Source organism: Perca fluviatilis, chromosome 8 (genome assembly GCF_010015445.1).
Source record: "Perca fluviatilis chromosome 8, GENO_Pfluv_1.0, whole genome shotgun sequence".
Classification (NCBI taxonomy): Eukaryota; Metazoa; Chordata; class Actinopteri; order Perciformes; family Percidae; genus Perca; species Perca fluviatilis.
Window position 1 is genome coordinate 9,072,872 of NC_053119.1, and position 22,723 is coordinate 9,095,594.

Below are 22,723 nucleotides of genomic sequence, written 5' to 3' on the forward strand. Positions count from 1 at the left end.
TGAAAAAACACTGCCGTACTGAAAGAGAGGATTCATTGATTTCGTAAACTGTGTTATCGCTGACTGTCAACAAGCGAGGAGATACTCCAAAGTTATTCAATCACAGACCATCTGAGAGTTGACTACATTTTACACTGGTTCCAGTGAAGGAAACTACAGAAACATGCAACCAAAACATATTTCATCCCACAAAGAATAAGTATGCAGCTAGTTGTGTACATATTAGTTTATTTCTAACATTCTGAAATTTTACTTTTTACTTTTACATATACAGTACAATGTAAAGTATCTATCAAATAAAAAGCTAACTATAAAAAGCTAGAAATAAGTCTATGGTCCTCTAGTGTAACCTTTGGATCCACTAAACTTAAGACATATGTGGTGGAAAAAAAACACTACACAAATGAAAAAAACTGAAAACGTATGTTGTTGTTGTTGGAGGAGGGAGGCTGGCTATTAAAAAGAGACTTAAATATTAATATACATAGTTATATAGGGCTAAGTCTGTGGAAATTTTGAACATTTGACCCATGGGTCTGACCTGATGTAAACCTCCTGAACAGGCAGCAGGCCGTCTCCTGCAACTCCTCCACCTCGGAGAACGTGTCCATGGCGGCGACGATCACGCTGTAGCACCGAGCGCCTCCCGACATTAACATCTCCACATTACTGCCTGGAAGAGAAAAGCTATAAAACTCAACACTTTTTTTGCATTTCAAATTACAACCTTCATGTTATAACATGTAAATAAAAAACGTATGTTATTGTCATAATATGCATATTTAAGAACGCAACAAGTACCGGTAATAGGAAACAAAGGAAAGACAACCAAGGAGTTTAGAAAAAGTCTCCTCACAAATGACAGAGAGTGGTATCTCCTGGAATCCCCCCATGAACTGTGATAAATCATACATCTGTGAAAAAACACAGATTAAAGTGGAGAAAAAAAAATGTATGACTGAAACTATGTCTTTTTTTCAATGTCCAGCTCCACTTATAATGCTCAAAACATGCACTTAACTAGAATTCCAGTGTACAGCAATGTCTTGGTTTGTTCTTTGTCATTTTCAACCTTCATCCTGCTTTCACTGAAATAAAAGTAATATGTCATTTATTATGTTTCTTTGTTTTACAACTGTAAAATATCCTTCTCAATACATATTTAGGTCTTTAATACCCAAATGGAAGCTATCCCAAAGATGCTTGATAATGATATGTGTTAAAGTCAAAAACAAATATAGGCTAGAATGCCATTATTTGATTGATCTCAAACCTTCAAATATTAATATTGGGATCAGCCTTACAATCCACAGGGTTTATGTAACAGAACAGAAGAAAGTTTTCTGAAAAGAAATGTACAAAATGCGTTCTAGCCTTTTAACTTATGCCACCTAAATGAAAAATAGCTTGCAGTGTGGGACAAACTCATATGTTTTCTTATTTTTTCTTTCTTGTAGTATGCGTGTACTGTATTGTATGTTATGTAATCCTAGTAATACAAGGATTCGGCACTTTCTTGCATTCTGATAATTGCATTTGCTGTTCCAAATGTTTAAAAAAATACATACATCAATACATTTTCAACCAACCCAATTATCTATTACATTTTGGGATTTGGAAAAAATTTGGATTTTGGATAGCAAATACATAGTCTCACTAAATGAGTTGCTGTGTTCCTCACCAAGAGGGAATTTCCATGAAGATTTGACTATTTTCAACAAAAACAGCTCTCCTGTCGCACAAAAGGGGGGTTTTTGCGGCCGCCGGGGGCCCCACACTTTTTTTTTTTTTTTTTTTTTTTTTTTTTTAAAAAAAATTTTTTTATAATTATATTTGTTTTTTTTTTGCCCCCCGGGGTGTGGTTAAAAATAGACGATGTGAAGTAAAGAAAGAAAATATTTGATGTTTAAAGCTTTAGTGCGTAACTTTTTGATATCAACGAACGTCCGTTACATTCAAGCCATTGCTTGAATGTACACAACTCTCTCTGGATTTCTCAGTACGGCTATGTTCAGAAGATTGTGTCATTTTTTTTAACCCTCCGTGTCCTCCTTGGCTACTAGCAACTGCGTGGAGGAGGGGTGGGGGCGTGTATCATGTTGACGCGCCAACAGTTTTGTTGTCATTACTTAGAATTCCTCATGGTTGCAACAGAAACCACGCACTATAGCTTTAAAGTGCTTCCTTCGTGATTAATATGTGGTGTGAAACAGATCAACCAGTACATCAGTAGAGTGAAGGCACATATTCCGAAACTCCTCCACATGAATATATCTTTTCACGCTCGCCAAACTGAGGTTCAAACCAAACCTTTACTCTTTTTTTACTAATCAAGTAGTAAAGTTAGTACTCCAGTTCTCTTCTCTCCGTCTGAGACCTTGGTTTGTGTAAAATGGGGTCTTACCAGGACGAGCCAGTGGGAGCAGCACCTTCATGGCCTGCAGGTGAAGCTCGGGGCTGTCCGGGAACTTTTGCAGAGCCGCCAGAATCACAACATGATCCTGGTTCTCCACAAACTCCACCAGGTGGTCATCACTTACTGGGAACACGGGCACAAGAAAGATATTCAGCTACTGTACGCAAGCAGAAAAATGTTAATGCAAAGCTAGCTTAAAGGCTAACTTTTACATATAGTGCAAGTGCAAACATTAGCTAGCTAACGTGTTAACCTTCAATAGTTTTTTTTACTTTTTAACACCTTATTGTTATTTATTTAATTTATGTGCATTATTTTTTTGAAAAGTGTCAATAAGGACCTTAAAAAAATGAACACTACTACATATTAGCAGGTCAGTATGCTAATGTTAGCTTTGCTCCGAGGCGGATGCTAATGTTAGCATTAGGCTGAGGCTAAGTGCAGCTGAACCTGACAAAATTTCCTATAATGACCAACTTAAAGATGCTTAACAGGAGATAAACTTTTTATTTTTTATTTAGGCAACAACATTTTCAGCCTTTTCTCTGGAACCAACCCCAGGACAACCTTTGGTGTAAGAAAAAAGTAATTGCAAGGCTTTTTCCATGCAATGAACATTACAGACTCACAGGACTCCAGGCATAGCTATAGACTGTTAGGCTAGTATAATATATAAGAATAAACAGAGCCCGAAACATCTTAAATACACTGCAATAGGACAGAGTAGGCTATACCTGCCACAGAATATTAGGACAAAGAAAATACATCATCACTCTACACACTAGAATACAGTATAGGAGGATAGAGTGTGTGTGTGTGTGTTTTGTGTGTGTGTGTGTGTGTGTGTGTGTGTGTGTGTGTGTGTGTGTGTGTGTGTGTGTGTGTGTGTGTGTGTGTGTGTGTGTGTGTGTGTGTGCTCACCTCTCTCCAGGAGGAACGGCAGAGCTCCACAGCCTTGGAGCTGCACCTCTTCACTGTTAGGAAACGTCTTCATGGCCTGCACCACCAGGCCAAACACATCCTCTTCCTCCTCCAGCACCAGCAAAGGCATCTTGTCTACATAACCACGAATTAAACAAGCATAAAAAATAAGTCGGATGCCTGTAAGAAAGCAGGAGTTAGGGGGAAAAAAGCTGAAGCAATTATGAATTATACCTTCAGTGCCACGAATCAATTATACAGTTTTAAAACACAATTTATCCACTAATTATTTTGTCACAATGGTTATCTTCAAACTTTAAGTTTCACAATTTGTCACGTAATAAGTAGTGAGTAACAATTGCAGATATGAGTTTTTTTGTCTTTTTGGAATGATGTGAATATTTTCTTTAACAACGTTCCACAGAGTCAGAAGCAGGAAGTATTTGAGTATTTTTACTTCCTTGATTATTATCCACAGCAACTGACATTGTAGTGTCACAGACAAATCAGAAGCTTCACATCACACAGAGCAGGATGAACATACAGTAGGTCATTGCACAGTAGATAACAAATTAGTTCTGTTTAACAAATAGATTATTTAAAGAAAGAGATGAATGATGATGAATAAAAATAAACTACAAAAAGACAATATGCTTTATGGAAGAAGCCTTTGAAAGACGAACCCCCGACATACTAAATACTGGAAATGCTGTGGCATACACAGATTTATACTGTAAACAGATAATTACATTTTTACTCTTCTTATTTCCTTAAAGACTCTTTGATTCATTTTCTGTCAATGGTCATTTTGTATTGATCTGTGGCTTTGCTCTACTAATCAAATAATCAGATGAAGAATAACCATTAAAATCACATCCTGTCAGCTGGGCTTCAGCTATAAGTCACAGAAAGGCTATTCAACTCAACTTTACTGCAAAACCCTCCAATTATTAAATGGCTCCCCAATTTTGCACCAGTACTTTTACGAGAGCTTGCACTATCTAACTGCATTTTAAAGCCCCTGACACGTTATTCTGTACTGACTGTTAATATATTTCATCCATTGACTTTTAATGCTGTGACTGTTTGTCGTTCTGTCATGAACAACAAACTGAACAACAAAGTATGGCAATAAAGTATTGAATCTTGGATCCATCTTCTAGTGCTCGTAGCAGGAGTGATGCCCTGATGTGTTGTAGCACATCTCCTGTGTAGTCCTGTACCTGATCTGAGCAGGAGAGCCAGGGCTCGGAGTCCAACCATGGTCACTCTGCAGTCTGTCCTGTACTCAGATAGTACTTTCAGGATCTGCCTGGAAAACACATCAGGACAGGCAAAAAAATGAACCAAGGCTGCAGCCGAGACACACTTGTGTACTCAGAACTTCTTGAAAATTTGGTGGAATACAAAGTGATATGGAGAAAATGTTAGACAGCTATACAAAGGAACTTAAAAAGTCACTTTACAGATACAACGGTTACATGACCACAGACGGTTACCTACAATGATCAGGAACTGAAAACTATGTCAGAATAATGCGGACCTGAAACATCTTAGTGTCTGCCAAATTCTATTAACTTAAGGAAAAACAAATGTAGACAAGCTAAATTGGCTTAAATTCATTCACATTTTGTTCAAAAGTAGCCAGCTCAAATGTGGAATGATGAGGATATCAATTTCCACTTTATATATTTACTCTCAGAAACATTTTCTAAGAAACCTTAAAATCCATGAAACTCAACATCATAAAGCAACTAACAAAAATCAACATTATGCTTAATAACTCTCAAGTTTTTACTTTTTTCACTTCTTTTGGGGACAAAACCTTTTGAACTAACAAGACTAAGAGTTTACATGCCAATGCCAATAGCTCTGTGAGGCGCTACTTTGAGCTAAATGCTAACATCAGCATGCTAACATGCCTACAATGACAATGCTAACATGCTGATGTTTTAATGTTTACTATGTTCACCATCTTAATTTAAGGTGTTAGAATGCTAGCATTGGATAATTAGCACTAAAACACAAAGGACAGCTGAGGCTGATGGGAATGTAAACTAACAGTAGCTCATCACAGCTACAGCGCCTATGTATTTACTTACTGGTGCACTCCCAGTACATCCCAGTCCTTGGCTGCCTGCAGAGGTCTGGTCAGCTGGTCCAGCGTATCGGGGCATATTTCAATTAGACGACACAGCAATGACCAACCCACCTGTAGCAAGAAGATTACACCGTCACACAATCGAGGCCAAAAGGCAAGTCAAACTCTCCAAATAAAACTAAAGAAAAAGATAGATGAAGAAGAAGAAAAAATCAGCTGGTGGAAGTGCAACTTAACCTGCAGATGCTTTGCCAATGTGAGGAGTCAATGTCTATTTTACAGTTAAGACGCTCGAGCAATTTTCCTGCTGAAGACCTAAAAATAATTTAAAAACTTGTTTGACTTGATTGTAACAGAGCCAAAAGCAATAAGCCTTTGTCCCTATCTAAAGCGTTATATGTATATATATTTATGTATTTAAGCAACAGTTGAATCGTTGTTGCAGTATGTAAAACAAATGCTCAACAAACATATGTTTGAGACAAAATCCTGCTAAATGAACATTAAATGATTTACAGTACCTGACAAAATACAACACACACAGCTCTGACAGCATAAAAAAGCCCAAATAAAAAGGAGACAGCTCTTAAGGAAAACTGCATAAAAACTCCCAACAGCTCAGGAAAGAAACTCAGAATAGTTAAAATCAGATTTTTTTCATCCCTAAAATGAGTCTGTTATGACTGGCTGACTCACAATCTGACTTTCGGTTTTTGTTATGCTCCAATCTCACCTCTGATAAGCTGCAGTCACAAGACGCCATAAACATGCTAGATCAGGTGTAGGCATGTCAGCTTTGGATGACTTTTAGGCTTAGTAGGTGATGCTGTTGTACAAACTTTAACATCTGTGTGTGTAGTTTAAGATTTCACACTATTCTGTTTCCTTTCAGAACATTACAAACTGATACTTGGACATTTGTCATTAAAAAAGCTGTGTTTAAAGCCACCATATGAAGTCTGTTCTCTCTATTTAGGCAGACAATGTTCAAGATGGCCGAATAGCACACTGCTGATGCAAAAGGACAACTAAACAACACGATCAAGGGTTTGTGAGGTTTCTGATGTCCTACAGTACCTGCTGGACTCCTTTGCTTCTGATGTAGGACACCAGCACCACCATGAGGGGGACATGGACATCTTTGTCTTCAAACAGTTCAGCTGCTGCAACAAAGTATAAGACATGATGTGACAAGTTAGCTTTGAATGAAAGGGACGCAGTCTTTTACACTCATTTTTAATAATATAATAAGCAATAACAAGTATCAATCAATCGCCAATCATATTAATGCTTCAGCCCTAATTGCAAGTCCTGCGTTGAAGATTTGAAATACATAAAATAACATTAACATTATCAAAGAAGTGTGCTTGAGTACAAAAGGTAAATTATGCATTATGATAAGTTGTGTACCATCTTACTATTAAAAACCAGTTGTTGCTCTGTTGGAATAAACACATACCAAACTTTACTACAGCAATGTGTCTGTGTGTCCCTATGTGTCATATATTTATCTGCACTAGCAACTACAATTATGTGTTGAATGTAGTGCAGCAAAAGTAAAAGTACCTAAGGATAAAATTGCAGAAAATGGAATTAGTAAAAGTCCCACAATTATACTTAAACTTATAATCAGTGCAGACAACCAAACTGACAAGTAATAATAATATAATAACAATCAATTTTATTTAAAGCACCTTTCATGACACCCAAGATCACTTCACAAACAAACAATCATCAAACATCGTTAAATTATAGTCATCTCATGAAAATAAAAATATTATATTAATATATAATACTCTCTTAGTTAAGACCAAACAAATGCACTCTAAAGCAGTGGTAAAGTGTTGTACTTAAGTACATTTTTGAGGTACTTGTACTTTACTTGGAATGTTTCCATTTCCTACAACTTTTTTGCTCAGCTCCACTACTGTACATTTAACAAGAAAATACTGTACTTACTTCTCCTTTACATTTATATTACAGCTGGTTACTTTAGAGAATAAGATCTGACCTACAAATATATGATCAGTTTATAAAATATGATGCACTATTACAGATTAAACTACTGTGCCCCACAGTGTATGAAGATAATAATATAAGCTCCACCAACACTAAAAGTATGCTTGACATGCTAATGCACTAGAAATAAGAATCTAATAATATAGAATAATATAACATTAGATGTGGACATTTTTCTGCATAATGAGTACTTTTATATTTTAAGTACTACAAAACATTCTGACAATATCTATAATTTTAAGTACGATTTTGAATGCAGGACTTGTGGTGGAGTGTACACGCTGTGGTAATATACTACTTATACTTAAGTAAAGGATCGGAGTACTTGTCCCACCAATGCGCATTAAGACCATTAACAACATGGCTAAAGGAAACCGTGCCTGTTTACGATGAGCAGCAGCATGATGCCCATGCAGGAAGAATGGGTTTCCTACCATTGTCGGTGTGCGCCAGGAAAAGCAGGTCCTCGATGATTTGTATTAGTGTGCACAGTTGCCTGTCTTCTTGCGGGATTTTCAGCCTCACCAGAAGTTTCTTCAACCTCTCTTCTAACTCCTCGTTGTTAACCATGGTCTTTAACATGCTGTTTTCCAGCTGAGGTGTTGCATTCAAGTCAATCAGTAACGTTACAATCCCTCAGAACCGAGCTTCGGGCGGGCCAAACTGCTGCAGCATTGCTACAGTAGCATGGGAAGAAGAAACGAGTAAAGTGGCACTCATTTCATTACATCACATTACTTACTATTAGCTATGTTACATCATGTTACATTAGCTACAGTAACATTGCGGATAAGTGGCAGGCCGTCACGACTAGAGAAGCTGTCAGTGTGACGGGGTTTCGGTTCAGACGTTGACATCACCGTCCTCGGCTAACTTTCTTCTGGCAGAGAAAACATGTTCCTCTTTATGTAGCTGGAGACTCTCGGTTGTTTCTGTGGGAAAAAAAACACTTCCACGTCCTTTCTGAGATTATGACAGCCGTGTTCCTTCTTCCTTAAAGTCACATCATATGACTCTGGTTAAAAAAAACTTCCCGTCTGTTAAAGAGGAAACTGGAAGCTGCACGGAGGGGACTTTGAAAAATCGTCTAATCTGCCGCGTTCCACTCTCGGTAAAGTTTGTAGGCTACATCTAGATTATAAAACCGCATCGTTTTCTTTTTAACTCGATTTACATTTGCTGTGAATGACAGTTTACACTTTTAGGGGCTATCGAGTGGCATTTGAGCTGCCTCTCGCAACGGAGTCTGATGTCAGTTACTGATTTACCGATTTATAAAACAGTTATAGACTTGTCAGTGATTTGCGCCGTATTACATTCAAAGAATTGCAATTTGAATGTGTGTTTGCGAATGGACAAATATACTTAGCCAGTAGAGCAAATATTCAGACGTTTTACAGCTAAATTGAAGCGATATCTAAATTCGGCATACATCACTTTACACAAAACTGCGATTAATTCTTTATTTCTGTCGGTTCTTCTCTCGCCACCATCGTCTTTGTTTTGTATTGCGCATCTATCAGTGTAACTATGGTTTTATTTTATTTTTTTAATTAGTAATATTACCAAGTGTCCAATTTAGTAACTGAATCAATATTTTTTGTAAATAATAAACTGGGAAAGATATGGACTTTCTTAGGGAGTTTTTTTTATTGAATGTCTAAATCTTTTACCACATTAAAAAAACTTCCTGTTGCTTGTTATTCCTGGAATGAAGGTTGGATTTGTCAAAAATGGAAATTGCAAACTTCTGTTTGGGGTAAAAATGCAAACATAAAATAACTTGAATTTGCCTATGATATAAATAACCACATTAAAAACACAAACAGCTCACCTGATCTTCTAATAAAAAAGAGGGGAATGCCCTTACTAAATAAAACCCCAATTAATCAGTCATTTTCTAGGATAAGAAACCCCTTAATATGGAAACGTGTTGTTTCGAGAGCTTCATCATACTGCGCCGACTTAATATCTAATTCGAGCAATGCAAATTCCTACTGTTTAACAAGCATGATAAGGTAACACAGCTTTCTGCTGTGAGAATCATAGTGGAGGCACAGGTAATTATTAAAACAATGTAAATGGGCGTGTTCGGTTCCTCCTGAAGGCTTCAGGCTGAAGGAACATCATATGATCGGGCATACAGTCCATCGATCCGGGGCCATCCGCCAAACTTCCTGTTAGTTGAAGAGGACACAACAACATTGTTTCAGGTCAGGATACGCTTCGCTGTTCAGTTATTTTGCACGGATGTCATCTGTTTTATGTGTGAGTTTGACGTTTCATATTTATCTGCCGTGAGTGATAATATTTGTTCCAGCCAGTAGCTATAGTTCAGTAGGCTACAGTTGGAAAGATCCGAAGTTCCGGGTTCCGAGTAATAATGTCTCCAAAACTAAAACAGCTGCTGATATAGGCTAAAACACAGCCTAGGCTACTTTTGAAAAAAAGCGTTTGCATAATTCTGGAAATATTCAATATAGTTAATAAAAAACTAGGCTACTCACACAGCCTAACTAGTTCATTTTGAAGAAAGAAATGCTTTTGCATATTTCGCACATTTTTTCGCACACACTGCACTTTGTAAGTTTGTATCAATAAATAAAGCACTAGGTTACCCTACTACTAATACATTCTCAGATATTAGTTGGCTTTTGAGATATTCTCACCACCCGCCCAAACTGGCAACCCTCTGTGTAAAAGTGGAAATACATTTACTTATATATAGGTCAATTAATCATGTAAATAAAATAAGTATATATTTTGTATATATAATAAAAAATACAGGGATAAAAATTGTTCGGCCACATGTGTGCCGATTTGCCGAGTAGACATATAAATGGTCTGAACTTCTGTTTTCACGTATGTAACATTTGCCGATAAACAAGGATTTACAAAAATGATAGATTTTAAAGGGAGTTTGGCGCTGCGCTGCGTTCTAAAGAATGTTCCAGAAATGAATGAGTATGGAATTATTTGGAATCACCAAAATATTATTTTTGACATTATAAGTCGTGAGACAACTTAGTATCTTTTTGTTGTTTATTTTGTAGGTGGTTGTTGCTCTTTTTGCCTCTGGGCTGGCAGCGATATTACGAATCCCACTATGGCCACGCCAAGACCCGCCCTTCAATAGCATTCACACACTACTATTGGCCAGGCGTCCATGCTTACACGTACAGGTCCTATCCCCTGACCAATCCCCTAACCCTAACCTTAACCACTCGAGGTGAAATGCCTAACCCTAACCAATCAAGCTGCTTCGTAGGGCGGGTCTTGGCGTGGCCATAGTGGGATTCGTAATTTTGCGGGCTGGCAGCTGTCGGGTGACGTACACATAAACATAGCCGCTCTCAGAGCTAAGCGGTATCATAGTTGTAAACAATCGTTGAAAGTCAATTTAAAGCATGGTCTGAAGCCATTGAAGTGCACCGTTTAGGCAAATTTCTCACATGACGCGACAGTGAAATCTGCTGTCAGTCCTACTAACAGAACCGCAAAGTCGACCACAGTAGGGGCTTATAACGAAATGTTTTCGTTAGCTAAATTTAGCTAGCTGTTAAAATGTCGAGGTTTTGGCTTGCTCCCTGTTTCTTCTCTCGAGCTGGACCGCAGGAAAATGCCAGTTGAAGGTTATTTGGACGTCTGGCATCGCAAAAAATGCAGCATAAGTATCTCCTTTTGTTTGGGCCCACTTTGTTATGAACTGCTATGTTTTGAGGGAGCTTGTATATGCGCTGACAAATGATGTTTTCCCCCATGTCCAGCAGCCACGATGAATACAGTTTGAAGCACATGAGCAGCTCCATGGGCGGCAGGAGACAGAAAGCAGAGGATGGCGGAGAGCAGACTCTTATTGCACCTCTACGTCCTACTGGTGGGGATCTCGTGGACCAAGATGCCTCCACACCAGGGTTCGTCTACATGTTGGCGTTCTTCTCTGCCCTGGGAGGATTTCTCTTTGGTTATGACACCGGGGTGGTCTCCGGGGCTATGCTGCTCCTGAAGGAGGAGATGAACCTGAGTGCTCTGTGGCAGGAGCTGCTGGTTTCCAGTACTGTTGGGGCTGCGGCGCTCTCTGCCCTGAGCGGAGGCTTCTTAAATGGTTGGCTGGGACGCAGGATCTGCATCCTTTTGGCCAGTTTCATCTTCGGCATCGGTGGCATCATCTTGAGTTTAGCCCCGGACAAGGTGGTTCTTCTTGTGGGCAGAATCACAGTTGGTTTGGGCATAGGTGAGTTGGTGTCATTTGGATACATATACTGTACATCCAGGTAAAGTGAGGGGATTATCACATAGGACTGTGGATCATGTAACAGAATAGAATTAGAACTTATTGTCCCAAGAATTTTCTTACAAACATTTTTTGACATAAATGAAACCCTTTCTTGATTTCCACATCAGGCATTGCCTCTATGACAGTTCCTGTATACATCGCAGAGGTTTCTCCACCTCACCAGAGAGGTCAGCTGGTCACTATAAACTCCCTCTTCCTCACTGGTGGCCAGTTCATTGCCAGCGTAATCGATGGAGCTTTCAGCTACATGAGCCACGACGGCTGGAGGTATGCACATTGTTTCTACCACAACACTGTCTTCACTGTTTGTAACTTTCCATGACAGGAGTTTACTTTAGTTTTGTTTACCCAATCTCTTTGTTTGTGAAGAGCGTGACTGTTACATCTGCATTGTCAATATTAGCTTGTCCCAGATATATTGCTGTTGGCAAATTGTTACAAGAAACTCCAGTACAGAAATGCCAAAGGTTTTGTTTGAGGTAATCTAGTATTGGGGTTGCAGTTCTATTTGTCCACCTGAGAGGACTGACAAGTTTATTTTTCAACTGTGAGATATCTTGGTCACAACTGTTAAATTAAACTTTTACAACTCTCAAATATTGTTATTGGGGCTCTGCTTAAAAAAAAAAAAAATCCAATATTGGTAGGCTTTATTTTTGTGCACTCCGATGTTTGCTTGCTCACAACATTGTATGGCTTTAGTGTGTCAGGGGCAATTCTGACAGCTGAAGGACCCAGGCGAAGCAAACAAAGGGTAACACTGATCCTTATAAAAACAAATGCAAGGATTGGCTCGGATTTTAATGCGCTGAACTACACCCTCAATTGTGTGTCTTTGCTGCCCTAGTTTATGATTTAGATTTGTACAATGATAATGCAGCTTGAAATTGACTCCCTGTAATAGGGCTGGGCGATATATCAATATCGTGAGATGAGAATAGATATTGTCTTAGATTTTGGATATCATAATATCGTGATATGACATAAGTGTTGTCTTTTCCTGGTTTTAAAGGCTGCATTACAGTAAAGTGATGTACTTTTCTGAACTTACCAGACTGTTCTAGCTGTTCTATTATTTGCCTTTTCCCCAATTAGTCATTATGTCCACATTACTGATGATTGTTTATCTAAAATCTAAGTGTGAAGATATTTTGTTAAAGCACCAACTGTCAACCCTAGAATATCGCCGCAATATCGATATCGAGGTATTTGGTCAGGAATATCGTGATGTCTGATTTTCTCCCTATCGCCCAGCCCTACCCTGTAATGGCCTCCAAGACCTCTGAGAGTCTTCAGACCCCACCTTGAGAATCAGCGGTGGCAGACGTCCATTTTAGCGTCTCACATCGGTATCTTTCACCCCTTCACTCCTTCTCGTTCTCTCCACACTGCAGGTACATGCTGGGTTTGTCCGTTGTCCCGGCAGTGCTGCAGTTCGTCGGCTTCCTCTTCCTGCCGGAGAGCCCTCGTTGGCTTCTCCAAAAGGGCAGGAACCAAGAGGCCCGCCAGACTCTCAGCCGGATTAGAGGGGGCCAGAACATTGACGAGGAGTACGACACCATCAGAATCGCCATCGAGGAAGAGGAGAAAGAGACTGGTGGAGGTGAAAGATTTCTTTGAAAACAGAAAAAAAATAAAAAAATCCCTTGACAAAATGAGCTTGTCTATATGGGACAAAACTGCCTTTTGTGCAAAGTGACATCGATAGCCAAACATAAAAAAAAAATGTAGGTACATGAGTAATGTACCTACCTTTAAATAATTATTAAAAATGTTTGGCTGTTTTTTCTTTAGGACGCTTTGTTATTTTGCGGATCCTTCGCCATGGCCCGACTCGAAGGGCTCTTATCGTTGGCTGCGGCCTCCAGATGTTTCAGCAGCTGTCTGGGATCAACACCGTCATGTATGTCGATCCCATCGATTAATCTTGTAATAGCTCCCGTTTAATTATCTACAACATCGCCCACTATTGTAAAAAGCTCAAGTGATAAATCGGAGCCTTTGTGTTTTTAAGATGTCCTGACCTGTCTAACTGGAAGACCCTCTGCTGAGATTTGGTTGGAGGTTGGAATGCAAATTAGATTGTGCTTTTCATTGAACCGCTTCACTCTTTTTGTTTTAGGTACTACAGTGCAACCATTCTGCAGATGGCGGGGATACGGGATGTTAAACAGGCAATCTGGCTGGCTGCTGCAACTTCTGCTACCAACTTTGTGTTCACCTTAGTTGGAGTCTGGCTGGTGGAGAGAGTGGGCCGCAGGCACCTGACCCTTGGCAGCCTTTTTGGTTTGTAATTTAGATATTTCTACAGTAATTTAAAGATTTTCAAAATCCAGTGATTAGTTGATTTAAATCCATAACAGAATAGAATCATTCTAAAATAGAGCAAGTCTTGCTTAGAGTAATTTGACGTTTTATTGAGACAGTTTATATCTATTAGGTATTGTGTCATGTTACCATAGCATTTAGTTATTGATAGTATTCAGATGGACATACAATGGACAGGCAAAGTCACTAGGATACAATGTCTTTCTCTATATTTTATTTGTAATCTTATGCAGGTGTCTCTGTAGAATTTATTTATCCAGAATTTATGAGAATTTTTTTCTTCATCAGAGCTTCATTTAGTGTGTTTTTCTTCTCTCTAATGCAGGTACTGCTCTGAGTCTGACTTTGTTGGCAGTCGGATTCTTGCTATCTGCCCAGTATTCTCCGCCTATCACCCTCCACCCAGTCGACTCTCAAAACTCAACTTGCAGATTGTATGGGTAAGAGAACACACCAAAGCTACACAGTCATTAGAATTATTACCACCAACCACTCCTATTCATTTTGAGTCGTTAGTTTACAGTTTTTCTCAGTGATCCTGATATTGATCCTGGCATATGTAGGCAATGTGGCTTCATGTCAAGATATGGCCAGTCCAATATATCCCGTTGGCTTGGTTTGTTGTTCAGTCCCAAAGAGTCTCACAGTTTTGCTTCATAAAGGGTGAAATTCATTGTACTTTCTACACTGACAGAAGCCACAGTCGTGTTTACTGTTGATTCAGTGTAATTCATTGGACATGACTCACTTTTTCTCCACAAGCAACATTTCTCGAAGCTAAATACATCAAATCTGGACACCTTTTCAAGTAAAATGTTGAAAATTGTTCCCACAAATTGCAAAGATTGAAGATAATTTTTGGGGCTTTATTGATAGGACAGCTTAGACATAAAAGGGGAGAGAGAGAGGGGAAGTAACATGCAGCAAAGGGGCTCAAAAGCACAAGCTCTACCGGGTGAGCTACCCAGGTGCGCCGGAAAAGTAGGTTTTGACACTTGACTTCAAAAGAGATCCTGTAATTACTTAAATATCATAGGGATACTTTCTTTATACAACTGGCTTCAAATTGTTAAAAGTTACAATTCATGATTGATATCAGTGAAAAGCTGCTCCTTGGTAAACCTTTCGGAATCAAAAAGTATATTTCCATCTTTACATGAGTCCTGTTTCTATTACACAAATATTGAAATATCCAAAAGGCTTTTGGAGCCACCCATATGATCCAAATGCACAAAAAGCACTTAAATTGAGCTAAATTTGACTCCCAGAGGTGTACCTGTATTCACTTGTGTTATGATTTGACCAAAGGTCCATCTCACTGTTCTTCCTGCGTCTGTGGTAATAGTTTTCAACTCGATGTAAAGCTTTACTAGCTTATCACGAGTTGACAGAGTGATGCGTGTGCTCGTCTGTTGCTCAGTCAATAGTGCGGCATCCTTGTGTGGGGACGTGTGTATTTGAGAGTATGTAAGTTAGAGGTTTCACATTCAGCTCTGTCCTCAAGGTCCTGTGAATTCTGCATGTTGGATCCGGACTGTGGATTTTGTTATCGTGAAAACGGCACCGGAGTGTACGACTCCTCCTGCGTTCCTGTCAATCAAGTGTCCACAGAAGACGCCGCCTGGGGAAGGTCAGACACTGTCACAGTACATACTCCCAGCATCCATGTGGCTGTCATTACAACATTATCATTATGTTTCAGATATGTCTTTTAAAATATACCTACAGTAGAAGCACCTGTGATCTGCACTGCCGTTAGATTGCTTTGCACATGACATAATATCCAAAATAGCAGTTAATAAAAAGGCAAATTCACTCGCTTTCAGCATCTCTAAAGTTGAAGCTGAAGGAGTCACATCGTCTTTGTACTACTGTACTTGATGCTCAAAATACAGAAAAACCTTTTAGAGAAATGTTGGTTTCAATTTCTTGCAATGTTTCTTTCATCCAGGTGTTCCAACCAGACAGAGACCACTGATAGCCCCATCTGGGCCTACAACTACTGTCCAACATCGTACTCCTGGGTCGTCCTGCTGGGCCTCATCCTCTACCTTGCATTCTTTGCTCCAGGTCTGAAGCGACGTTGTCATTGTCTTTCAAACTTCTCATATCCAACATTTCAAACTTCTCATATCCAACATATATATATATATATATATATATATAAATAAACTACAACCTAAACCATCTCTAATTGTTCTGAGCTAGTTTCTGTTTAAAAAAAAATTGACAAAAAAAAATTAATAAGTCATATTTATGCAATACATTTGCGAGGCATGAATGCCAATGTGTATATGAATGGGAATATACTGTATTTGTTTTGTTTATTTTTTTTACTTCTGCACACGTGTGTGATATGTATATAAAATACAGAAATTAATGATAATACATTTTATAAAATTGATAATATCCTGAGGGACCTAAGAACAAAATAAGAATAAAATAGAATGTAAAAAGGGTAGGTGTAATAAGCAAATGCTTCAACCTACACCTTTTCGATATGAGTATTGATTATAAACGAGTTAAGATGACAGAGCATGAACTAAGGTGACACTTTTTTTTCTTACCATTTATGTTATGTAAGTGATTTTGTGTATTTATGTGATTGATTGACTGATTGAAATAAACTAAACTCAGAAAACCACTAAAACACAACACACACCTTTCACTTCGCTGTGACACAAACCCTGATGGCTGATACAGGAAACCGTTGCCAGATAAAGGGGATGCTTGTTTATACTGGACCCTAAACATGGTGAAAAAAAACAATCTTCCTGCTAAGAAACGCCTAACCCATTTATTATGTGTATGATCACGAAAGAATAAGAAAAATATAATGTATTGTCTGTGTGTTAGGTATGGGCACCATGCCTTGGACAGTGAACTCCGAGATCTACCCACTGTGGGCTCGCAGCACCGGCAACGCCTGTTCAGCCGGGGTGAACTGGATCTTCAACGTCCTGGTGTCTCTGACCTTCCTTCATGTCGCCGAGTATCTGACCTATTACGGTAAGATGATGGTAATTACATGTCACATCATGAACTGCTTTTACGTGTGAGGCGAGGCATTTTATTAGTCTGGCTATCACCAGACTAAGCTCAATTTATTAAATTTTTTTTAAGATTGAACATTAGTCTGGGGAGTCTGCTCTGTATTTTCTACTGCACAAGAGGCGTGCTCAACGGGCATAGTTCAAATGAGCCTGTACGCAATTGGATAGTCCTTCAACCAATCAGACCAACAATCCTGGTGATTTAGCAGCGACAACATCAACGGGTTTCTGCCATGGAGTGCTGCGCTTCGGTGGCTGTCGTGTTGAATGTAAACAAAAAGCTGCTTGCTGTCGCTTCTCTATCGTCATCGTGTTAAACCCGCTAATAGCGCGCCAGGTGGATAAGCCAGGTTGTGATTGGTCCCCGCAAAATTGTAACGGAAGCAGGATAGATAAATGTACAGGTGTCCAGCCTGAGCTGCAGGGCGAAATGAAATCGCCGGCAGATCGGGGCCGGGTTTACACAGTCTAGCATTTTATCAGAAAAGCACGTGTTTGTTTTTATCATTATAGGTTGATTTTTGCTGTTTAAGAATTTTTTTTTTTTAAACCCCTCATTGTATTGTATTTCAAACTCAGCTGTACATTATTCTGTGTTGCTCACACAGATTCCCCTGGTTAATCAGTTCACTTGGTACAGTTTTTTCCCAGTTCTCTATTTCTTTATTTAACCCTTGTGTTGACTTCGGGTCGCATTGACCCGTTTTAATGACCCGTAGAAATGAGCGCTGAAAATGTGTAGAAGAAAAATTTAACAATTTAAAACGTTGGAAAGAGCAAAAGGGAAATCATCCCCTGGAACTTTAGTGGGAAACTCTTTTTCTTTTTTTCTTTTTTTACTCTTTATAAACTCAGCAAAAAAATTAAACGTCCCTTTTTCAGGACACTGTATTTTAAAGACAAAATAACTTCGTTGTAAAGGGTTTAAACTATGTTTTCCATTCTTGTTCAGTGAACCATAAACAATTAATGAACATGGACCTGTTAAACGGTCGAAAAAGACAATAACAGCTTAAGGGCGGTAGGCAATTAAGGTCACAGTTAAAAGGAAATTAGGAAAGTAAAGAGACCTTTCTACTGACTCTGAAAAACACCAAAAGAAAGGCGCCCAGGGTCTCTGCTAATCTGCATGAACGTGCCTTAGGCATGGTACAAGGAGGCCAGCAGATGTGGCCAGGGCAATACATTGCAATGGCCCTACTGTGAGACAGCGCTATAGGGAGACGGGAAGCACAGCTGATTGTCCTCGCGGTGGCAGACCCCGTGTAACTACACCTGCATAGGATCGCTACATCCGAATATCCCACCTGCGGAACAGGTACAGGATGGCAACAACAACTGCAAGAACTGGCCAGTCTGGTGCAGTACATGAGGAGGAGATGCACTGCAGTACTTAATGCAGCACCACATACTGAGGGCTAGTTTTGAGTTTGACACCCCCCCCCCCCTCTCCTTTGTTCGGGGACACATTATTCCATTTCTGTTAGTCACAAGTCTGTGAAAATTGTTCAGTTTATGTCTTAGTTGTTAAATCTTCTAATGTTCATGCAGATATTTGCATATGTTAAGTTTGCTTAAAATATAAAAGCAGTTGAAAGTGACAGGACGTTTCTTATTTAGCTGAGTATATAACCAGGCGTGGATGGTGTTTATGGCACCAGGACAGTGGTGAGGGAGATGACATGAAGTCCTGGTTTGCTTTTCAATAGAGCAGTGTGAAACACCAACTATGCAGCAATACACGTTTCATTCATTCTGTCAAAGTGTCCTCAAGGAAGACAACCCTCACTAGCTCTCACATTGATTTGCTCAAAGAAAGCAGAGACCAGTCGGACACAAGCTCAAACTACAATCAGACAGGGATTGTCCGGATTTAACAATAAACAATCAAATCTAATAATAAACAGCCCCAAATGTCCTGAAATTGAGCAAGTCACAAAACCAGCTTGGGGGCATTTCATTTTCATCTAACAAAGGTTGACGTTGTGACATTAAATAAACTGAAATGCTAAACCCCAGTTTGCATTTTCATTTTCCAGTTTTTAGGTAGCACATTGTCATCTGTTTTTGAAAATGAAAATGATGTGATTCTGTTGGACGCCAATTGAATTCTGTAACACCCTTTGCCTGTGTGTTACCTTAAATCTCATATGAACCCAAACCTATCACCAACATTTATCCATTGATTTTTTTTTTTCATTTTTATTTTAATGTTGTCCCACATTATGTGTATGCAAATGGCATCCATAGCTCTGAACCATGAACTGTAAAAAAATAAATAAGTACGTGTTCCTCTCTCTTCCAGGGGCGTTCTTTATGTACACCGGCCTGGTTGTTTTGGGTATCCTCTTCGTCCAGGGTTGCCTCCCAGAGACCCGGGGCCTGCAGCTGGAGGACATCGATAACCTGTTCACCGGTCAGCTCTGCTCCTGTGGAGCCTCCTCACCCCGTGACAAAGGCCACGTCCACTACATTCGGGTAAAAGGCAGCAACCACCTCCACTCGGACAACGACGCTTCAGATGTAGATTAGACTGGGAAGGTTGTCTCTTTCCACTCTGTCCTTTGGTTGGCTGGTGTGGGGAGGAGAGGTAATCATGTGGCCTTCTGCTGGATGCAATCAGACACGAGCTAAAAAGGCCTGAGCTCTCCGGTGATTGGCTAGAAGTGGAACTTTCCCCTCGCTCAACATCTCTGCTTTTTCCATCTGCCTTTGTCTCACCTGGGTGTTGGTCTGCTTTTCAGTTTTGCTTTTAGATAGATAGATACTTTATTCATCCTGAGGGCTTTTGTGCATTCTTCCTGTTTCCCATCATTCCCTCTGTCATCATAAACGGGAACTATTGGAGGGTTATGGTGAGCAGGGTTGATTGGAACGGTGCTGCTGGGATAATGATTATCCCAGGAGAGTTATGGTATGTCCTAAAATAATCAGGTGACACAAACCGATTATGGTACTTTAATGGAAAGTCATTGTTTACAGTAGCGAACTGATCAGTATTTTTAAGGACATTAAATATAAACTTTGGGGAATGACTTTTGTTTTTCCCAGCTGGTAAGCATATTGTGAAGAACTCTGCATGATTGCAGTTGAGCATCCATCTTTTGTCTGGACTCTGAGACTTTTATTTAGATACCACGCTATAATATGTTTGTATTCTAGCCTTAATGATCTGTAGTCTTAAATTTATGAAGATTATAGATCCACACATGGAGAAGGGAAAAACTCTATCATTGATTTCTGCTTTATTTTGACTTTTTCATATCTGTAGACATTCTGTAGGACTCTTTCAAAACACATTCCTGCTGAAATCTCTAACATGGGTTTAATCTTTGAATCTGTGCTGGTGTAAAACAAAAGAGTTGATTGTGCACTGCTGCTATTGTTTGCACAAAGGGTGTCTTTTCAATTAAAGCAGAAGATATTTATATGGCAGAGTGCTAGAATGAGTTGCTCAAATCTTTAATTTTCTAGCAAGCTTCGGAATTCAGCCCAGCACAATATGGAGCGGTGGGGTCAGACAGTGCCATAGCCTACATAACTGTAAGTACTGCATCAAGGTGCTAATAACTTTTCTGCTATCCTAGAAATATGCCTTTTATAATGATTAATATATTTGTTTTTGCAGCTCAGATAATGGTGACCAAGTAACCCTGAACAAGTTAATATCAAAGCACCTTTGTTTACAACATCCTATTTGCACAGGCACGCTTCAATTTGCACTTCAAAATCTAACAACTACAATAATTTTTCAATTCTGATGGAGTCTTGTGTTTTATTAAACTGCAAGCTAGGAATTGCCATGCCATGTTTGTGCAACTGATGTGTTCCCTTTTTAAATGTTTTATTTTAGAACAATCATTATTTTCTAGTAATGTTTTTTTAGTAATGTACGGACATCTGAGGATGTCTAAACTGAAGTTTTCTGATGAGTAAAATATTTAGAAATAATAATAACATTAATATATATCCCAAAAACATTAATATTTATGGGAACAAAATCTTCCAATATTTCTAAACACATTTTGTGGTTACAGATCTCACACATAATGTCATATTTGTGTGTGTGTGTGTGTGTGTGTATATATATATATATATATATATATATATATATATAATAGTTGTTAAACTCACCAGCCTGTGCGAGAACTTAAAAAGGGAAAAAGTATTGCATTTTGTATTGGAAATTGTACATGTATTGACACAGACATTTTGTACACTTACGAAGTTAGTTTGTCGGGTGGACAGTAATGATGAGTGTTTTGAAAAGGAAAACCAAGTTTATAGGCCATAGATCCATTTGACCTCATGACAAATGAGATGTGTTCATGTTGGTACTGTTTTTGTTTACATTTTGTATATGAAATGCTGCCGTATGTACAATTACATTCCATGTCTCTTTGATCATGTTCTGTTCTGTGATCTTTGGGAAATAAATATACACACTTTGAAGCAATTTCAGACAATGTATTGCATTTATTTTGCAAAACGTAAAGGCTTTGAGTGAGTGTTTACATTTCAATGGGTCAGTAGATGAAATAAAATAATAGCTTCTGTGTTAGCTGTGTTGTAAGGCAATCTTTACCAGGGCCCGGTTTCAGGAAGGAGGTTTAACAAACTCTGAGTTGACTTACCCTGAGATGGGAAGCTGATTTGAGTTGGTTCAATCACCTCAGAGTAGGTTCACTCTGAGTTAAGCGTGTGCACCACCACTATAAAAAGCCAGCATGAATGGAGCAATAATAGGTAAAGAAAAACTTAAAGTTTTGACTAAAAAGTTTTGTGAAGTTAAACTAATTTGGGTATACATTTTAAAACCGTCTTTCGAAAACTTAGTCAGATTTTCAGTCTCTGTAGAGCAGCCAGCATGCAGTCTTTGGCTTGGCTTCACTATAATATGCCCTTACATGTGTCTAGTCATTAGTGAGCCTGTAGTTTGCTATGCCTTTCCTGTCCCGGTAACTTGATAGGCTTGTAACGGGATTCCTGTATTCATGGTGTTATTACAGCTTTGCTGTGGCTTAGTTTTTTTATAACGGTATTTTTATTATGCTTTTTAACACATAAACACCAACACGGACAGACAAACAATACACAATGGCCCCAGAAACTAAATATCTAAATATAAATTCCATTATTGCAAGCTATGATTCTTTTAAAACATTTCCTTGTCTTTGACCAGTATATTTAAGTAAGGATGTCCAAGTCTTTAAAAAATGTCATCCATTTTTATATTGTTGCTTACAATTGTCATGTCCAGCAGTTTTGCCCATGTAGATATTACATTATGTTCAGGTTAGATTGAGTGTAATATACAGTACACTGCCCAATTTTAAATATATCAAGGTATTTCTGCAGAGAAACAAGATACGTGTGCCAACAATTACACCGTAAAATGTGGCAAGTTGGGTGAGCATTCCTATAGAAGGCCAGTATTCATGTTAAATGTTTCATGTTCAACGTTGACCTATCAATAAGCCCTGCAGTGGGTGTCAACTGGGCCCTCTGAAGGGAGACACCATTCTCTTTAAAACATCATTTTAATCCTGTATTTAATCAAAAAGACATTCTACATCAGCACCTAAGAA

General features: G+C 38.9%; 2 protein-coding genes across 10 annotated transcripts in view; one reads left to right on the forward strand and one right to left on the reverse strand.

The window, feature by feature from the left end:
* lrrk2 (leucine-rich repeat kinase 2) overlaps window positions 1-8,702 on the reverse strand; it is a 46,413-nt gene extending 37,711 nt beyond the window's left edge. Inside the window, exons 1-7 of one of the 2 annotated variants that reach the window (XM_039807540.1) lie at window positions 7,892-8,702; window positions 6,516-6,598; window positions 5,440-5,549; window positions 4,561-4,649; window positions 3,338-3,472; window positions 2,405-2,539; window positions 542-673 (exon numbers count right to left, since the gene is read on the reverse strand). In XM_039807540.1, the coding sequence (XP_039663474.1) occupies window positions 542-673; window positions 2,405-2,539; window positions 3,338-3,472; window positions 4,561-4,649; window positions 5,440-5,549; window positions 6,516-6,598; window positions 7,892-8,039 (832 nt within the window). In that variant the 5' untranslated portion in view covers window positions 8,040-8,702. Of the gene's footprint in view, window positions 1-541; window positions 674-2,404; window positions 2,540-3,337; window positions 3,473-4,560; window positions 4,650-5,439; window positions 5,550-6,515; window positions 6,602-7,891 lie in introns of both variants that reach the window. The other variant, XM_039807538.1, reaches the window with a different exon arrangement.
* An 828-nt stretch (window positions 8,703-9,530) lies between these two features.
* LOC120563397 (proton myo-inositol cotransporter-like) lies at window positions 9,531-21,591 on the forward strand. Of its 8 annotated transcripts, none has more exons than XM_039807549.1 (12): window positions 9,531-9,670; window positions 11,228-11,691; window positions 11,862-12,021; window positions 13,149-13,357; window positions 13,549-13,657; window positions 13,877-14,040; window positions 14,408-14,522; window positions 15,587-15,712; window positions 16,034-16,152; window positions 16,939-17,091; window positions 19,441-19,613; window positions 20,610-21,591. In XM_039807549.1, the coding sequence occupies exons 2-12, from the start codon at window positions 11,253-11,255 to the stop codon at window positions 20,700-20,702; spliced, it is 1,860 nt and encodes a 619-aa protein (XP_039663483.1). In that variant the 5' UTR covers window positions 9,531-9,670; window positions 11,228-11,252; the 3' UTR covers window positions 20,703-21,591. The 8 variants fall into 8 exon arrangements, with proteins under 8 accessions (XP_039663483.1, XP_039663481.1, XP_039663484.1 ...); XM_039807547.1 differs by having other exon boundaries at window positions 9,561-9,670; window positions 11,225-11,691; XM_039807550.1 differs by lacking the exon at window positions 9,531-9,670 and adding an exon at window positions 9,707-9,725.
* The last annotated feature ends 1,132 nt before the right edge of the window (window positions 21,592-22,723 follow it).

Coding starts and splice junctions, on each gene's coding strand:
- LOC120563397 (XM_039807543.1), top strand. CDS start 11,202: ATGATGTTTTCCCCCATGTCCAGCAGCCACGATGAATACAGTTTGAAG. Junction 11,692..11,861: donor CACAGTTGGTTTGGGCATAG/GTGAGTTGGTGT, acceptor TTTCCACATCAG/GCATTGCCTCTATGACAGTT. Junction 19,614..20,609: donor GCCACGTCCACTACATTCGG/GTAAAAGGCAGC, acceptor TTAATTTTCTAG/CAAGCTTCGGAATTCAGCCC.